Raw genomic sequence first — 16,278 nt, 5'->3', positions numbered from 1 at the left:
TGTTGCCATGGCGACATGTCACACAGCCGGCTGAATCCCGGTAAGTGGAGTGTTGCAGGGGCCTCACGCGATCCCCCTGCATTTAATTAAATGCCTGGGGGAAGAGCGCGGGCCGCAGCAACCACCCACGCCCCCCCAGAAAAATCTCCCGCCCGCCCCACAATTTGCGCACCGCTGCTATAGAGAATATGCTGAAACATGCTACTGTGTTTTTGTTCATGTAAAGTCAAAGATAAACCATAATGGTACAATAACGTATAAAACTTTATGAAACAACATAAAACAGAGACTCTTGAAATCTCACTCACAAAGTAAAATAAAAAAATGCACGCTGAATAGAGCAAGGTGTGTATATGATACAAGCCTGGACCCTCCGATCTTCTATCCTCTATGATCTGGACACTCTGACCATCAATCTTTAGTGCTTCCTCTGTTCGGATGCTCTCAGACCTAAGGTAATTAAGGGGCCAGCAGTTTGTTTTTTATTTTACTGTTGCTACCCACGGAGGACAATGAGGGTGAGGAGGTCGAAGATAAGGATGGCCATCATCCTGGCAGGAGTAAGTACAACTTTTATTTACTATATGCTGGCTATTGTTTTATTTTTAATGGATAAATGCGCTATTATCCAGATCTGGATAATAGGTCTTTTGCACATTTCAGTGTGTGTTTGGGTTAGAGGAGGGGAGTTTTGTTGGGTGGCCATTGCTTACCAATGTGACCCATTGAAGGCATAAATTACCACAGTGACAATCAATGGATGTAATGTATAGTTTGGTTTTATAGTAATGTGTTTTTATAGTACTGTATGTTATTGTATTGCACTGTAATTATTATTCGAATGGGCAAAAGCGCTATTAGCCATCTTTGGCTAATAGCACTTTTACCCATTCCTGTGGGGTGTCAGTGGTAGAGGGAGGAGGGCGAAGGGGGTAGTTGCCCGAGGGTGGGGATTTAGGTCTTGCGTGAGGGGTTAATAGGGTGTCGAGTTAACCCCGTCATTTGCTTAGCGGTTGTAACTGCTAAGGTAAGAGAAGGGTTAATCCCTCTCGGTAGGCGTAAACACGCACCCCAGGGCAACTATAAAGGTGATATTTGATCAGTGATGGGTGTTTAGACCTACAGAGTGGGTAGCGGTAGAGGATAGCCCTTCATTACCTTAGCAGTTAGCCATTAAGGAAATGAAGCTGGCTATAAATGTATTTTTATTACATAGGATTGATGTCTCATAGGGGGGTCTCCGGAGCTGATATTAATGCAGGTAAGCTCTGGAGAACCCCGGCTTCAATCCAATGTAGTAAGAATACATTTTTTCTCTGCCAGATACACATTGCGCATCCCACCTCGCTGCCCTTCAGGTGGAATCTGCGAGTTGCAGCCGCGATGTGAATCTCGGAGCTACCTGAATAGCTTAACTTCTCCAAAAAAATGCGTTTGAGCATTTTTAGAGCAACCGCTCAGTTTGTCTACCAATCAGTTTTCAAGCAAGTCTGACATGTTATTGGAGCTCTCTGAATAGCTACACATGCAAACTCGCTAGAAAAGTGCTCAAAACTCTCAGTAAGTCACTTATCGGAGCTACCTGCATAAGCCCCTTGAACTGACATAATCTTAGCCACCGCAAGTTATGAATTCACTATTAACACTTACCTATTCGCAAGTATGTCACTTTTATGTCCTTTGAGCTATATGCCCCGTATCCTCGTTTAAACTCACATTTGTAAAGTGTCACATAACCAGATTTGTCAGCCGGACACTGAACCTCACGAACAGTAAATGTATTTATATGGCAGGTTGAGTTGTAAGTTTCAGTTCCTGTAATGCAACAAACCGCATTAAACGAAAAAATGAAAACCCATCGTTCATCTAATGGAAATTTAATACAAAGTCTAGAAAATGTAACCCCGTTACACTATACAGTAATCAGACTAATGTTTAAATGTTCATATCAGTAGTTCATGTTCTGATCTGCTATAGAAAAGTGTAAAAGTGCTTATTGAAGTGCGATAAAAAAAATAATGATATTTTCTTTTTACCTTTCCACTGTCAGAGGGGCCTGGAACACTTTGCTTTCCCACTCCCCTTCAGCCTCTAAATTATTGTGGTTTGTGGGCAACTAAATCCACCCCAACCAAAACATTTACATCTCAAGAGGGCTTTTTGTTCCATTTTCTCCTGTCTATATTTGTTTTGCTTGGCATGACAATTCATGGCATGAGCTTATATATATTTTGACACAGGCTTTTTTAATGGAATAAATTTATGTGTTTATCTAACTGTCCACAGGGGGAGTTATGTTGTATCAAAGTTTTCAGGCTGCAAGACTAGGTTAAAAATTAGCATGATATATAAAAGAAAAGAAAACCTCCTAATCCTAGTATTTTATCACTTTTTACTCCAGTTTTGTTGCCAGGAGACTTTGATACACAATACCCTAGGGGGGTGGGGGGTTATTCACTGTGGCATAACTGCACCGTATGAGTCCCCAGGGTACAAAAGTAAGTGGGCCCCTGAACCAGAGATTCATATTGGGGGGAGTGGGGTGCAAAATGGGGCCTGCAAGCATTTCACTTACCTGCCGGCCTTCGTGCCGCGACTGTGCGGAGTCATGACATCGCTACAGTACGTCACGTGTCGGCACGTTGCATGGCAACGCATCGCAATGTGACGCCGCATCTCCATGACAATGCTGTGTCACATGATGCGGCAACATTGATGGAGGAGGGCTGCTCTCTTACAGAGACCCCACTCATCGCCCGACAATCGCATTAAAAGATCAACACGATTAAAGTAAATTGATGGCTAACCTTGGCTATAAAGTTTTACACAGTGGTACATTCCCACATTCCCTCACTATATAAGGAATTAAAGGGAATTATGGATAGAGTTTCTTGAATCAGAGCAACATTTGAAATAATTTTGTCTCATGTGAGTAATATGTTCACTCATAAAATTGTGGTGCAATGAAAGGCAATGAAAGGCATCACAACTTTCAAAGAATATCATTGTATTAACAAGGAATAACATCAAGGGGTATTGTCAGAATATTTATTTTTTAACACAATGTAATTACACTGGTTGTGTGTGTGTGTGTGTGTGTGTGTGTGTATATATGTATGTATATACAGTGTATATATATAGATATAAATAATCAAAAACAGATAGTCAATACCGTTCTGTGGCTAGCGAAATGCTTTTATTTGTGTGAGCTTTCGAGATACAATGATCTCTTCTTAGAGTGATGTTACAATTAATTCAGCCAAAAAACTTTCTTGAAACAAAGCATCTGCTGGTTGAAGGCTACACCCCCCCCCCCCTCTGCAGTATGCAATTTATGACCTGAGGTGTTAAATGGTCACTGAATGCTTGTGATGTAAGAGAATGTGTGTGTGTGTGTGTGTGTGTGTGTGTGTGTGTGTGTGTGTGTGTGTGTGTGTGTGTGTGTGTGTGTACGTGTGTAAATCCTAATTAATAAAGCACCCACCGTGTGTACAGCGCTTTACAAAAGGTGTGTGTTGAGGGGGAGTGTATAGCAATGGTGTGGGTAGGTGTTGAAATGTAAGAGGGTTTTGCATTTCTGTCCATGTGTGTGGCTACTACAGTTTGTAGTCCCTTTTGATATATAGGGATAGAATTACATTGTACACCCTTATTATCATACAGACAACCTCATAATCTCAAGAAAATGATGGTGAGGAGTAAAGTATTCAACAGTACAACTGAATGCAGGACAAAACCATTCCAGGACGCAAGATGCAAAACCTGCGCAATGCAACACACAGCGGGCACAATACAAATACCACACAGGAATCTGGAGTACAAAATCAAAGGAAGGTTCACCTATTCCTCCAGCAATGTTGTGTACCTTACCATGTGTATGAAATGCCCAGGAGGCTGCTACTACATAGGTGAGACGGGACAGGGGCTTAACAAGAGAATGAATCTGCATCGCCACAGCATCACACGCGGAACAAGAGACAGTCCAGTCGGCGAACATTTCTCTGACTCTGGCCATAAGATGAGCGATCTGAAGGTGGCCATACTCAAAGGTAATCTTAGAACACAGAAAGAGAGATGGTTGCATGAATACAAATTAATTTAACTGTTCGGGACACTCGCCGGTGGCCTAAACCGAGACCGCAGCTTCATGAGTCACTACACGGAGACAAGAGAACTCTCTTCCCATGAGTGCTAAAGCACGTCTATAATTACTGCGCTATATGAATGCACACACCTGTCTCTTACACATATGTAACAGTGTTTCCCCCCCCCCCCCCCCCAATTGCAGATAGGCCATTTCAGTGTGTGTGGTGCATACCTGCTGGTAACAAGAGGGCTGAGTTGTCCGCGAAGACTTTGGGACACAGGATCAAGCTTCTGGGGTCCATACCCCAGATAATACTTAGCAGTGCAGTGCCTCCATCTGCCGTAGGCTCCAGGAATATATGGCGATGATCTCCCATGGTAGAACTTGTACTCTCCCCCCAATTAGATCACACACCAGGCCGGAGGTATATAGCAAACAGGAACGGTTTATTACTACACACTTTGCAGTAACACCGCTACGTAGCAGTCGTCTGTGCCGGATACAGTCTCCTTAGATCAGCTCCCACTGGAGATGGTCCCTAGACTGTCACTACAGGCCAAGGGCACCCGCATCCGTCCTAGCTCTTCCCCACCTCCCTAGCGGGGAGGGAAGAGCACATGGGTAAGCCCCAATCTCAGGCTCCCAGTCGTGTGACCTGCCTTCCTCAGTGGGAAGGAACAACCTCCAAATTTAGGGCGCCAGAAGGTGGGCAACCCGTTGTCCCAGCTAGAACAGGATGTGTCACCCCCTGCTGTTACTCAAGTGCAGTACCAAAGGTGAAGGGGAAAACCCCATACCAGCTACTGGCAAGCCTGTAAATACCATGGTTTACTGCCAGCCCATTGGGTAGATTAGTAGTCAGGGGTACCCCGCTACACATACATATGTACAATGTAATTCCAGCCCTATACAGTATACCAATAGGGACTACATAGTATCCACACACATGGACACAAATGTAACTTTTCAACACCTACCCACACCATTGTTATACACTCCCCCTCCACACACAACTTTTGTAAAGTGCTGTACACACGCTTTATTAATTAAGATTTACACACTGTGATACTATCACTGTCCTCTAGGTGCTGGAATTGGGCAGCTATGGGACTTTTCCAACACACAGAGTTAATCTCCCTAGGGAACCCAGCAGCAGCTTCTGTCTTATTGAGCAGACTGAACAAAGAAGTGTGTTAAAAGACTGACTGACAACTGCTACGCTGAGAGACTGACTCCTGTCCCAGAGAGAAGAGGATAGAGAAGAGTTCTCCCCAGCTGTGGAAGCTGGCACAGCCCCCTAGGCTTGCTGGACTGTGGTTGCAGAGCCTGCTGTGACTGCCTGGGTTGTTAATCCCAGGAAGAAGAAGGAAAGACGTGAGACTGTGCTGAAGCAGGGATGTCCTATCCTTAACATTGGACTTACAGAGGAGAGATTCTCTGAACTCTCGTGGAGCCAAGCTCCCCTAGGAAGGAAGGATGCGAGACTGTGCTGAAGCAGGGACATATGCTCCAAACACTGGACTAACAGATAAGCAAAACCCTTTATTGCAGTGTACAGAGACTGTATATATTCAGCCATTATTGTACCTGTTTGGGGTGGTAATCAGCTTAGCTGTCCATCCGGGTAGTAAGGGTTGAAGCTTTATGTGTATGTAACGGTGTTTCCCCCACCCAATCGCAGATAGGGGCCATTACAGGGTGTATGGTGCATATACCTGTTGGCAATAGGAGGGCTGAGTCATCCACCGATGGTAGTGGGGACACAGGAACAGGCTTCTGGGGTTCATACCCTACATATCTCTTTAGCAGTGCAGCGCCTCCATCTGCCGTAGGCTCCAGGAACTGAAGGTGATCTCCCATGGTAGAACTTATTACCTCTCCATCCAGTAAGGTCACGCACCAGGCAGGAGGTGTATTGCATAACAGGAACGGGTTTATTGCTACACTTCCGCAGTAACAGACTCAGCAGTCTTCTGTTACTCATACAAGCTCTCAGATCAGCTATCACTGAATATGGTCCCTAGACCATCACTACAGGCCAAGGGCTCCCACAGCCGTCATAGCTCTTCCCCACCACCCTAGCAGAGGCAGAGGTATGGTCTACACTCACTCTACACTCCCTCTCTCACTCTCCCCCGAAGGGAAGAGGACACGAGAAGGCCCAATCTCAGCCTTTCCACTGTGTGACCTGCCTTCCTCAGAGGGGAAGGAACAACTCTAACTTTTGGGTGGTCCTGCCCTCAAGTACAGCCAAGAGGATGTACCATCCCCTGCTGTCACTCAAGTGCAGTTCCAAAGGTGAGGGGAAAAACCCCATACCAACTACGTGCAACCTGATAGAACCTGGGTTTACTGCCAGCCCATTGGGCAGAATAGTAGTCAGGGGGGACCCTCCTACATGTAGTTAGTCTCCTAAGAGGAGTTGGAGTTTATTTTATGATTTCATTTTTACTTAAAAGGACGGTGAGCCTGTTAGGGTTTATTTCCAGAGATAAATAATATACTATCTAGAGAAATACTATGTTTCCTGCCTTAATCTGAGACTAAAAGATGTTACAAAGTAGTGTGGGCATCAGAACACGTACACACACACACACACACACACACATTCTTTTACATCACAAGCATTCAGGGACCATTTAACACCTCAGGTCATAAATTGCATACTGCACAGGGGAGAGGGATAGCCTTCACCCACAGAAGCTTTGTTTCAAGTAAGCTTTTTGGCTGAATTAATGGTAACATCGCCCGAAGAAGAGATCAGTGTATCTCGAAAGCTCACACAAATAAAAGCATTTTGTTAGCCACAGAACTGTATCGACTATCTGTTTTTGATTATTAAGCTCGGCTAACACGGTACAGATACCTCTACACTAATATATATATATATCTATAGATATCTAGATATCTATAGATATATAGATATTTGATAAAAGAAGTTGACTTACCAGTAATATTTAGCGAACCAGTTACAGTCCAAGTAACGTTGAAGGCAGAACTATCACCACTGCAGCAGGTCAAACTGACGTCAGTTCCGTTACACACAATATCAACATCACCTGTCTGAGTTATATTTATTGATCTAATTTCAACAGGTATGCTTTGTAATATCCTTGCGTGGTCTGCCATCTTACAAGTGTAAGTACCTACAGTAGAAAGATAAAATATGTTTGAACATGACAATATGTCCTCATTTGTCGTGACATACAGTACAAGAAGTTAACAGATTTACAGCTAGTTTGGTGGGATATACTGCCCAGCTGGTGAGAATTGGACACGAATGGCAAGGTTCTCAATTTTGATACCGAAATACACTTCAGTTGAGAAACAGTTACATTTTAGACTCCAGACTGAACCAAGAGCTAAATCAGGACTGAAAGACTATTTTGGTGGCAAGGACTCTGATTTTCAAGAGAATGCACCTGGTTTGAATCCAAGCGTCAGCTCTACCTGGGACCTCTTCACAAATAAAGCTCTTCAGGGTAAGGTTAACATTTGTTGCTGTAAAAATTCTATGTACAGCAGTATGTACATTGCCAGCACTATGTAAGAAATATTATTCTTATTTTTACGCATATGAGCTAACAAACAGTTCCCAGAGGCATAATTTGTCATTTGTCATTTGTCATCAATAAAAAAAAGATAATATAAACTTGTGTTTTATAACAAGAAAACAGCCAACAAAATCCCAGCAGTGTACGGGTTATAATATGGCTAGGTTTTGTATGATATTTTTCTCCTCTAGTGGTAACACCATCACGATCGTAAACAGTGTGACCATTTCATAATCTATACGGTCTCTTCAAAACACCAATACGGATGTCTTGCAAACGTGTCCACTGTACACACAACACCATCAGCACTTTTCTACAAACTAATAATCTTAGGGCTTTTTGTAAGAGGGAAACGGGAGTACCTGCATCAGCTATGTTGACATCTGTTATGTTCAGAGTAGACCATACTGTCCCATTTTGATAACTGCTGGTAATAGTATGTCTCGAGCCATTGGAAATAATGTTAGAATCATGAGACCATATAACGGTTCCATTGAACTGACACAAAATTGTTAATGTGTCACCTTCAAAAGGCTTCTCTGGGGATAACGTGAGGTTTTTAACTTCTAGAAATGGGGAAAAAAAACTTTTAGAAAACAATGAATATTAAACTTGCACAATCAGCTATACTGTAAATAAGGATTTTGAACTAAAAAAGTTAAGCATACTGTGTACCTGAATTAGCAGAAACTGAGTCAGTTTCTACATCAACTTCTTTTAATAGAGAACACATTCCATTTAACGGCTATCTTTGGTTTGTGTAGTGGAGTACCATTGCTTATCAAATTGTCTTTGTGCTCTGGGCAGGATTTAAGCAGGAGAATTAAACAATTTTTGGAAACATAAAGATTATTAAAAAATATATATATATATATGTTTTGATTTTAGCAGACTTTGGTCTTGTTGGTTGGCAGCTGTAGTTTGTTTATGCAAAGTAGATGATTTTATAGCAGTGTCAATAAAATTTAAAAAAAAGTCCAAATGTGGCTAATGTCTCATGTCCAGAATAAAGTGCAGAACAAGCACCAAATAACATATTTTTTATTTTACTCCAAATAAAATAAAGTTAATTCACCATGGCCTCCAACAACCACTTACATTTTAGAAATACTACTGTAGTTATTATAACTGTCAAAAAAAAGGATTGGTTGTTTTATGCAGATGCGCTTAGGTTGTTAATGACATTTTAATGACTACTTATGACAATACATGCTGCTGATAGACGCAGGGGCGCCGACAGGGGGGAGAGTCGGGACAGGTGTCCCGGGCCCGATGGCTGCGTGGGGCCCGGCTGGTGGCGAGAGCACCGCAGCCGGGCCCGGCCAGAGGTTGGGCTCAACTTGCAGTGCCTGCCGGCCCTGGCTCTCCCCAGCTGCGGGCCTCCCTCACTAACACTGTCCCACGCCGAGCTTCTGATGCAGGCGTGCGCCGGCCCTCTCTGATGTCGATGCGTGCTGGAAGCAAGCTGGGCTCAGCTTCTGGCACCCACCGGCATGAGAGGGAGGCCTGGCGCAGGCCAGCAGCTTGGAGTGGGACAGAGTGAGGGAGGCCCACAGTTGGTGAAAGCCGAGGGCCCAGCCCCCCCCGCCCCCGGAGCCCTCCCACAGCCACCGATCCTGGCCTGACCACCCCCAAGGTAGATAAATGTATTTGGGGGGTGAAGGATTCTTTTATATGTATTTTGGGGGTGGGGGGTTCTTTTATATGTATTTTGGGGGGGGTGGCGGCTTCTTTTTATATGTATTTGTGGGGGGATTTATATGTATTTGCAGGCGTCAGGTTTTTTTATATGCATTTGAGGGTACAGGGTTCTTTTATATGTATTTGGGGGGCAGGGGCTTCTATTGCATGTATTTGAGTGGTGGGGGCCTTCTATTCTATGCATTTGGGGGATGGGGGGGCTTATTTTATAAGTATTTGGGGGGTGGGGTCTTCTTTTATATTTATGTCGCCCCTTTACCACCACCCTAAGTGAGATTTGGTCTGCTACTCCATATTTACTATGGTGTGGTGAGTACCTGTGAGGTAAAAGGAGGGCTGAGTGCTCTGCGTTGGTGTGGGGAGAACGGGACAGGATTTACAGGGTACTTTGTTCCTTGGTGGCAGCGCCTCCAGTCAGCGTGGATCATCTGGATAGAAGGATAGCCCAGACTGACACCTTTCTTTACCCCAAGACAGTGAATCACACTGGTATTTGGTTCCATGGTATTTATTGCAGTGTTCAAGATCTTACACAGTAGGTACATCTCTTGCTTCCCCTAAGAAGGTCACTTCAAGGCTTGAGGCCCATCCAACTTTCTTCCTGCATGGTGCTCCTCCTGAGTCTCCTTGTGAGACCAGGAAAGTTGTTGCTCACACCACAGGGGGAGGAAAGAGACACAACCACATTTGGGAATGTGCCAGTATTTATACCCTTGGGTTGTGCTTGTAACCCTGCCCTATAACATAGCAGGTCTGGATACTGACAGGCCATCACATCAAGCATGTGACCCAACCAGTATCCACCCCTCAGGCTGACACTTTCTGGCTGTTGCCAGGCCCGCCCTTGGATACATCAAATGTATCTAAGGTTGCAATAGCACACAAGGCCTTTCTGAAGGAATTAACCCATCCACTGCCTGCACCTAACAGGACTTACACTGGTAGGGCCCAGGAAAATAAGCAGTGGCTGGAGGCTATGCTACATTTATTTGGGGGGTGGAGGGGTGGGGGTCCTTTTATATGTATTTGGAGGGGTGGGGGTCTTCTTTTCTATGTATTTAGGGGGGTCGGGGGGTTCTTTTATATATATATATATTTCTTAAATATGCATTGGGGGGTAACTCTCCTACGAGTGAGTTAAGAAGGGAGGGAGGGACGGAGTGAGGAAAAGAGGGAGGAAGAGTGAGACTCAGGGGAGAGAAATACATGCGAGGTGAGTGAGGGTGAGAAGTGGGAGTGAGGCGGAGGGGAGAGAATTACATGGGAAGAGGGTGGGAAATAGAGGGGGCTCGAGAGATGTGAAATGGGGGGCAGCGGGGGGGGGGGGGGGGGGGGGCGACCCGGACTTAACTCTAGTCCTGGGCCCCATCAAATCTGTCAGCGGCCCCGCATGTAGTGGAAGAAATACAAAGGACACAGTATAACACACCATTGGTAGTATAGGACCTGCGTATAGGGGTGTTACCTTGATGTGGTGGCAGGCTTGAAATAGTTTGGTTCCATAGTTAGATGGGACTAAGTGACCCATACTTATGAGAAGAAAAAACATAGTAATGGGCTAAATACATTGTCCTATTGGATGTGCATTTGGGGATTCTTTGCTTACTGATGTGCATTATTTATTTATAACATGTTTTACCAGGAAGTAACACATTGAGAGTTACCTCTTGTTTCAAGTATGTCCTGGGCACAGAGTTATGATAACAATATATGGTTACATTAAGTGAACAGGGTTATACATTATATATAAAAACATTGCATGAACAGTAAAGATATTATATTTTATAGGCCCCTAAAAATCGGCCTCACACATTCTATTTCTATCCATGCTTCTCCTCCTTGCTCCTGGGAATATCTCTCCCAATCCTGGTCCCTGCCTTATTTCTGTATACTCTCATGCTCTCCTTCCACATGCAACTTCTACTCATTCGGATGTCAACCCCTCTAACCTCATACCCATCCCCTGCCACCCTCCCTCCTCTCTCCCTTTCTCCTGTGCCCTTTGGAATGCTCGCTCCCTCTCTAACAAGTGCCTCTCTGTGCATGGCTTCTTTCTCTCTCACTCCCTGCTTCTCTTTGCTATAACTGAGACCTGGCTCACTCAGTCTGACTCTGCTCTGGAAGCTGCCCTCTCCTACACTCTGCACCCTGATGGCAGGGGTGGAGGCGTGGGGCTCCTGCTCTCCTCTATCTGCCGCTACCATACCCCTCCTATTCCTCCATCTCTTGCTTTTCCCTCCTTTAAGGCTTACACTGTCCAGATTTTCTCTCATCTCCCTGTCCACGTGGCGGTCATCTATCACCCATCTACCTCATCGCCCTTCTGTCTTTCCCTCTCACTTTGAATCCTGGCTCTCTTTCTTTCTCTCCTCAGACTCCCCTTCTCCTCGGGTACTTCAACTGCCATATTGATGACCCCTCTCTCCCTTGGGCTTCCTGCTTTCTCTCTATAACCTCTTCTTTTGGCCTTCAACTGTGGACTGCTGCCAGCACCCACAAGGATGGCCACTACCTAGACCTGGTTTTCACTAAAAACTTTTCTCTCTCCGATTTCTCCATTTCTCCTTTTCCTCTCTTTGACCATCACCTCATCTCATTTTCTCTCTCTCACTTCTCCCCTTCCCCACCTCCATCTACACCTCGTCCCTGCAGAGACTTGCATTCTAGTAACCTACCAGCTTTTGAGTCCACTTTACACTCCTCCCTCTCCTCTCTCAGCTCTGCTCCGACCCTGACAACCTGGTCAGGAACTACAACTCTGCCCTATCCTCCTCTCTTGATCTACATGCCCGAATTCTCGCCCTTTGAACCCCAGACCCTGGCTAAATTCCCACACACGCATGCTGCATTCCTGCACTCGTTCCTCTAAATGCCTCTTGAGGAAATCTCACAATCCTTCACTACAAATGTATGCTATCCTGTTTCAACTCTGCCCTCTCTCAAGCTAAACAAACCTACTTTTCTTCACTAATCAACGCGTACACTACATGTCTAATCCATGCCGACTCTTCTCTGTCTTTGACTCCCTACTCAGACCACCCTCTGCTGCCTCTTCTTCCTCCATCTCACCTCAGGACTTTTCCGACTATTTAAAGGAAAAGGTGGAATTCATACGTCAGACCATTCCCTCTCTATCCTCCTCCCATCCTACACCTTGTACTAACTCTCCTTTTGCATTCCTTGATTCTTTATCCGCTGTAACGGAGGAGGATGTGTCATTGCTGATCTCTTTTCCCTTTACCACCTGCCCTCTTGACCCTATTCCCTCCCATCTCCTAAAACCTCTTGCTCATACTATAATCACTACGTTCACCCACATTTTTAACTCCTCCCTTTATCCTGGTACCTTTCCCTCTTCCTTCAAACATGCAACAGTTATACCATTACTCAAAAACAGCAAGCTTGACCCTACCTGTCTTTCTACAGTAACTATCGACATGTCTCCCTCCTGCCTTTTGCCTCTAAACTCTTTGAGCGTCTTGTATTCTCTCGCTAGCTCCATTTCCTCAACACATATTCTCTCCTAGACCCGCTACAATCTGGATTCCGCACTGCTCACTCCACTGAAACAGCCCACACTAAAATAACTAATGACCTCGATGCTGCCAAAGACAGAAGTCATTACACTCTGCTCATATTACTTGACATCTCTGCAGCATTTGATACTGTGGACCACCCTCTTCTCCTTCACATTCTTCATACTCTTGGCATTCGCAACAAAACTCTATCCTGGATCTCCTCTTACCTTTCCCATCGTACTTTCAGTGTCTCTTTTGCTAACACCTCTCCTCTATTGATCTCTCTGTGGGGGCACCGCAAGGCTCTGTTCTGGGACCCCTTCTCTTTTTTCTTTACACACTCTCTCTAGGTGACTTAGGGCCTCATGCAGTAAGCCCCGATAAGGCTTTTTCGGCATTTTATAGCCGTTTTTTGCGCTCCTGATTCAGTAAGCCCCGATAAGTGGGAATTATCGGCAACTTTTCTTCCGAAAAAAATTTTTTCGCCACCCGGCTGCCGATAAGCCACTTATCGGGACTTTTTTTTCCCGCCTGAATTCAGTAAGCCCCGATCAGCTTTTCGGTGCTGATCGGCAGGCCAGATTGGAGATTTTATGGCCAATCCAGCCCGCCAACTAAAGTTGGCAACTTGCTGAAGGAGAAGCATCGGCAAGGGCGACACTTAGGAAAAATCAGCCCTTTTTCCTGCCTGTGATTGATGCCGGGGGTCTCCGGAGCTGATACCCGCACCTGAGCCCCCCGGCATGCATCTGAGGCAGGAAAAAGGCATTTAAAAGCCACTTCATTAACTTAGCGGCTAACCGCTAAGGCAATGAAGGGGTTAACCCACCGTGCCAGCGTTATTGTGGGTAGCGGGGTTGGGTGAGGGGGGTATTTGGCCCTGGGTGTGAGTTTAGGACTTGCGGGGGGGATGCGGGGGCACTTAACCCCTTCACGACCGTAGCGGTTAATATCGCTACGGTCCTGAAGGGGTTAAGGCCTCCCCGCTACCCACCCGCAAGCCCTAAACAACCACCGTTGGGGCTAATGCCCCCTTCACACACCCCCACTACCCACAATAATAAAAAAACACACCCCAGCCCCACAATAACGAAATAAATAAATAATTAAATAATTATATATATATATATATATATATATATATATATATATATATATACCCAACAACACCTATACCCCCCTAACATACAGTATAGTAATGGGCAGAATGACTATTATCCACAAATGGATAATAGTGCAGTTGTCCATTTAAAATACTTACACAACAATAAAGACATTAAATACATATAGCACTCACCCATGTCCCACTGCCACGATGAAGGCCATCCTCATCTTCATCCTGCCCATGCCCCATCCGCTTCTGCAAAACAAACACAAGAATTACAACATCCAAATTAATGTCCCCTAACCCCTTAATCACCATAGCGGTTATTAACCGCTACAGTTATTAAGGGGTTAAGCCACCATCACCCACATACCCTCCCCCACAAAGCCCCCCAACCACCCTCACCCAATACCCACAGGGGAGTCCTACCAAATACCCTTGGGCCTAATACCCCCTCCCCCAGCACATACAGTACAATAATGTGCCAAATAACTATTATCCACATAGGGATAATACATTATTTGGCCATTATTAAACACATTAAATACCGATAAAATGTAAAGAAAATTGTACTAACCTCATCAATAAGAAGTCTCCGTCGCCAGCATCATCCTTGGGGTCCGTTGCCAACATTATAAATAGCCACAACATTTGAATATCATTAACATAACACTGAACCCCTTAATCACCTTATCGGGTACTAACCTGAAAGGTAATTAAGGGGTGAAGCCATCCTGCAATGCCTACAACAGTTATGCATAACATCCTCAGTGAAATAAAAACCAATTGCCTAACCAAATTCCATTTAATCATTCAATCTGTAGGCTCACATGCCTCATAAAACATTGCATTTACAGTGTATACATGTAGCATAACATGTAAACTGCATGTACACGCTGCAAATCAATGTTAACAATACAATAATCCCACTCAAATCGCCATACATCACAAGAAGTATATTATTTAATCCAATAAACTCACCATCAATGAATTACCACACATCACTTACATCCCTAAACAATTAAAATACCATCCATACCAATTACACAATGAACTAAAGCTATCCTAACAGAGAACAACTTCAAAACATAGACAAAAGTACACCAACAATTACAATATACTAAAGCAAGGCTTTCCATATCCTACTGTACGGCCTGGAAGCCCAAAACTTACATCTGTCAAAAAATACAATACATTTAGCACACATCAATGCATAGCCACAATGATTAACAATACAGAATAAGAAGCTTTAACAACACTATCATTTCTTACCCTGTATATATATCTGTACACATACATACAGACATACATTCAGTGGGAAGAAATGATATGCATTATAAAAAATGAAAACATGAAAAAGCAACAAAAAAAACAGTTACATTAAGAACATTTCTTTATTTAACTTACCATTACTTGCCCCCACCGACTCCTGTTGATCAGCTTACTCACGTACCAATCCACGACACCATCCACGACACAATCCAGGAACAAATCCACGAACCAAACCAGGAACCAATCCAAGAACAAGTGCAGGAACCAATCCAAGAACAAGTGCAGGAACCAATCCAAGAACAAGTGCAGGAACCAATCCAGGAACCAAGCCACGAAGAAATCCACGAAACAATCCACGACACGATCCAGGAACAGGAAACCATAAAAGAAAAAAACATAACAAATTAAACATTAAAATAATAAAACATGACAATCAAGGGTTGTACTAGTTTTATTCTTAGTGAATCTGTATTAAAATACCTTGTTCCGGGGTCTTCTTGACGTCCGGTGCCACGCCCTGGTCTTCAATCTTCAGGAGGAGGTCCGTCCTCCTCGGCATCTGCCTTCAAAATGAGACGACATAGGCTTTTAAAGGCCTATGACGTCACATTTGTCGTCATATGGTTCCCACGGCCCTGATTGGGCCGTGAAAACCATGTGTTTTGGCCGATGTAAAAAAATTGATGACGTCACTTAAAGGCAATGCCAGCACAGCCAATCAGAATGGCTTTGCTGCTATTGCCTTTAAGAAAACGTCATGAAATGACACATGGCCGGACTCACATGGTACTTGAACCAATCAGAGTAGGGATGGAGTTCCCACGCTCTGATTGGCTGGCTTACCATGTGAGTCCGGCCATGTGTCATTTCATGACGTTTTCTTAAAGGCAATAGCAGCAAAGCCATTCTGATTGGCTGTGCTGGCATTGCCTTTAAGTGACGTCATCAATTTTTTTACATCGGCCAAAACACATGGTTTTCACGGCCCAATCAGGGCCGTGGGAACCATATGACGACAAATGTGACGTCATAGGCCTTTAA

General features: G+C 44.4%; 1 protein-coding gene across 2 annotated transcripts in view; it reads right to left on the bottom strand.

Moving 5' to 3' along the window:
• Positions 1-16,278, bottom strand: part of LOC142493851 (adhesion G protein-coupled receptor F5-like) — an 89,349-nt gene that overhangs the window by 49,194 nt on the left and 23,877 nt on the right. The window contains exons 1-4 of one of the 2 annotated variants that reach the window (XM_075598503.1): positions 8,317-8,393; positions 8,004-8,207; positions 7,036-7,233; positions 1,651-1,815 (exon numbers count right to left, since the gene is read on the bottom strand). In XM_075598503.1, coding sequence (XP_075454618.1) covers positions 1,651-1,815; positions 7,036-7,233; positions 8,004-8,207; positions 8,317-8,374 — 625 coding nt within the window. In that variant the 5' untranslated portion in view covers positions 8,375-8,393. Of the gene's footprint in view, positions 1-1,650; positions 1,816-7,035; positions 7,234-8,003; positions 8,208-8,316; positions 8,394-16,278 lie in introns of those variants that run through there. The other variant, XM_075598502.1, reaches the window with a different exon arrangement.

This window comes from Ascaphus truei, chromosome 4 (genome assembly GCF_040206685.1).
Source record: "Ascaphus truei isolate aAscTru1 chromosome 4, aAscTru1.hap1, whole genome shotgun sequence".
Classification (NCBI taxonomy): Eukaryota; Metazoa; Chordata; class Amphibia; order Anura; family Ascaphidae; genus Ascaphus; species Ascaphus truei.
Note: the sequence above shows the minus strand (reverse complement) of the source record. Positions and strands in the feature narration are given on the sequence as shown.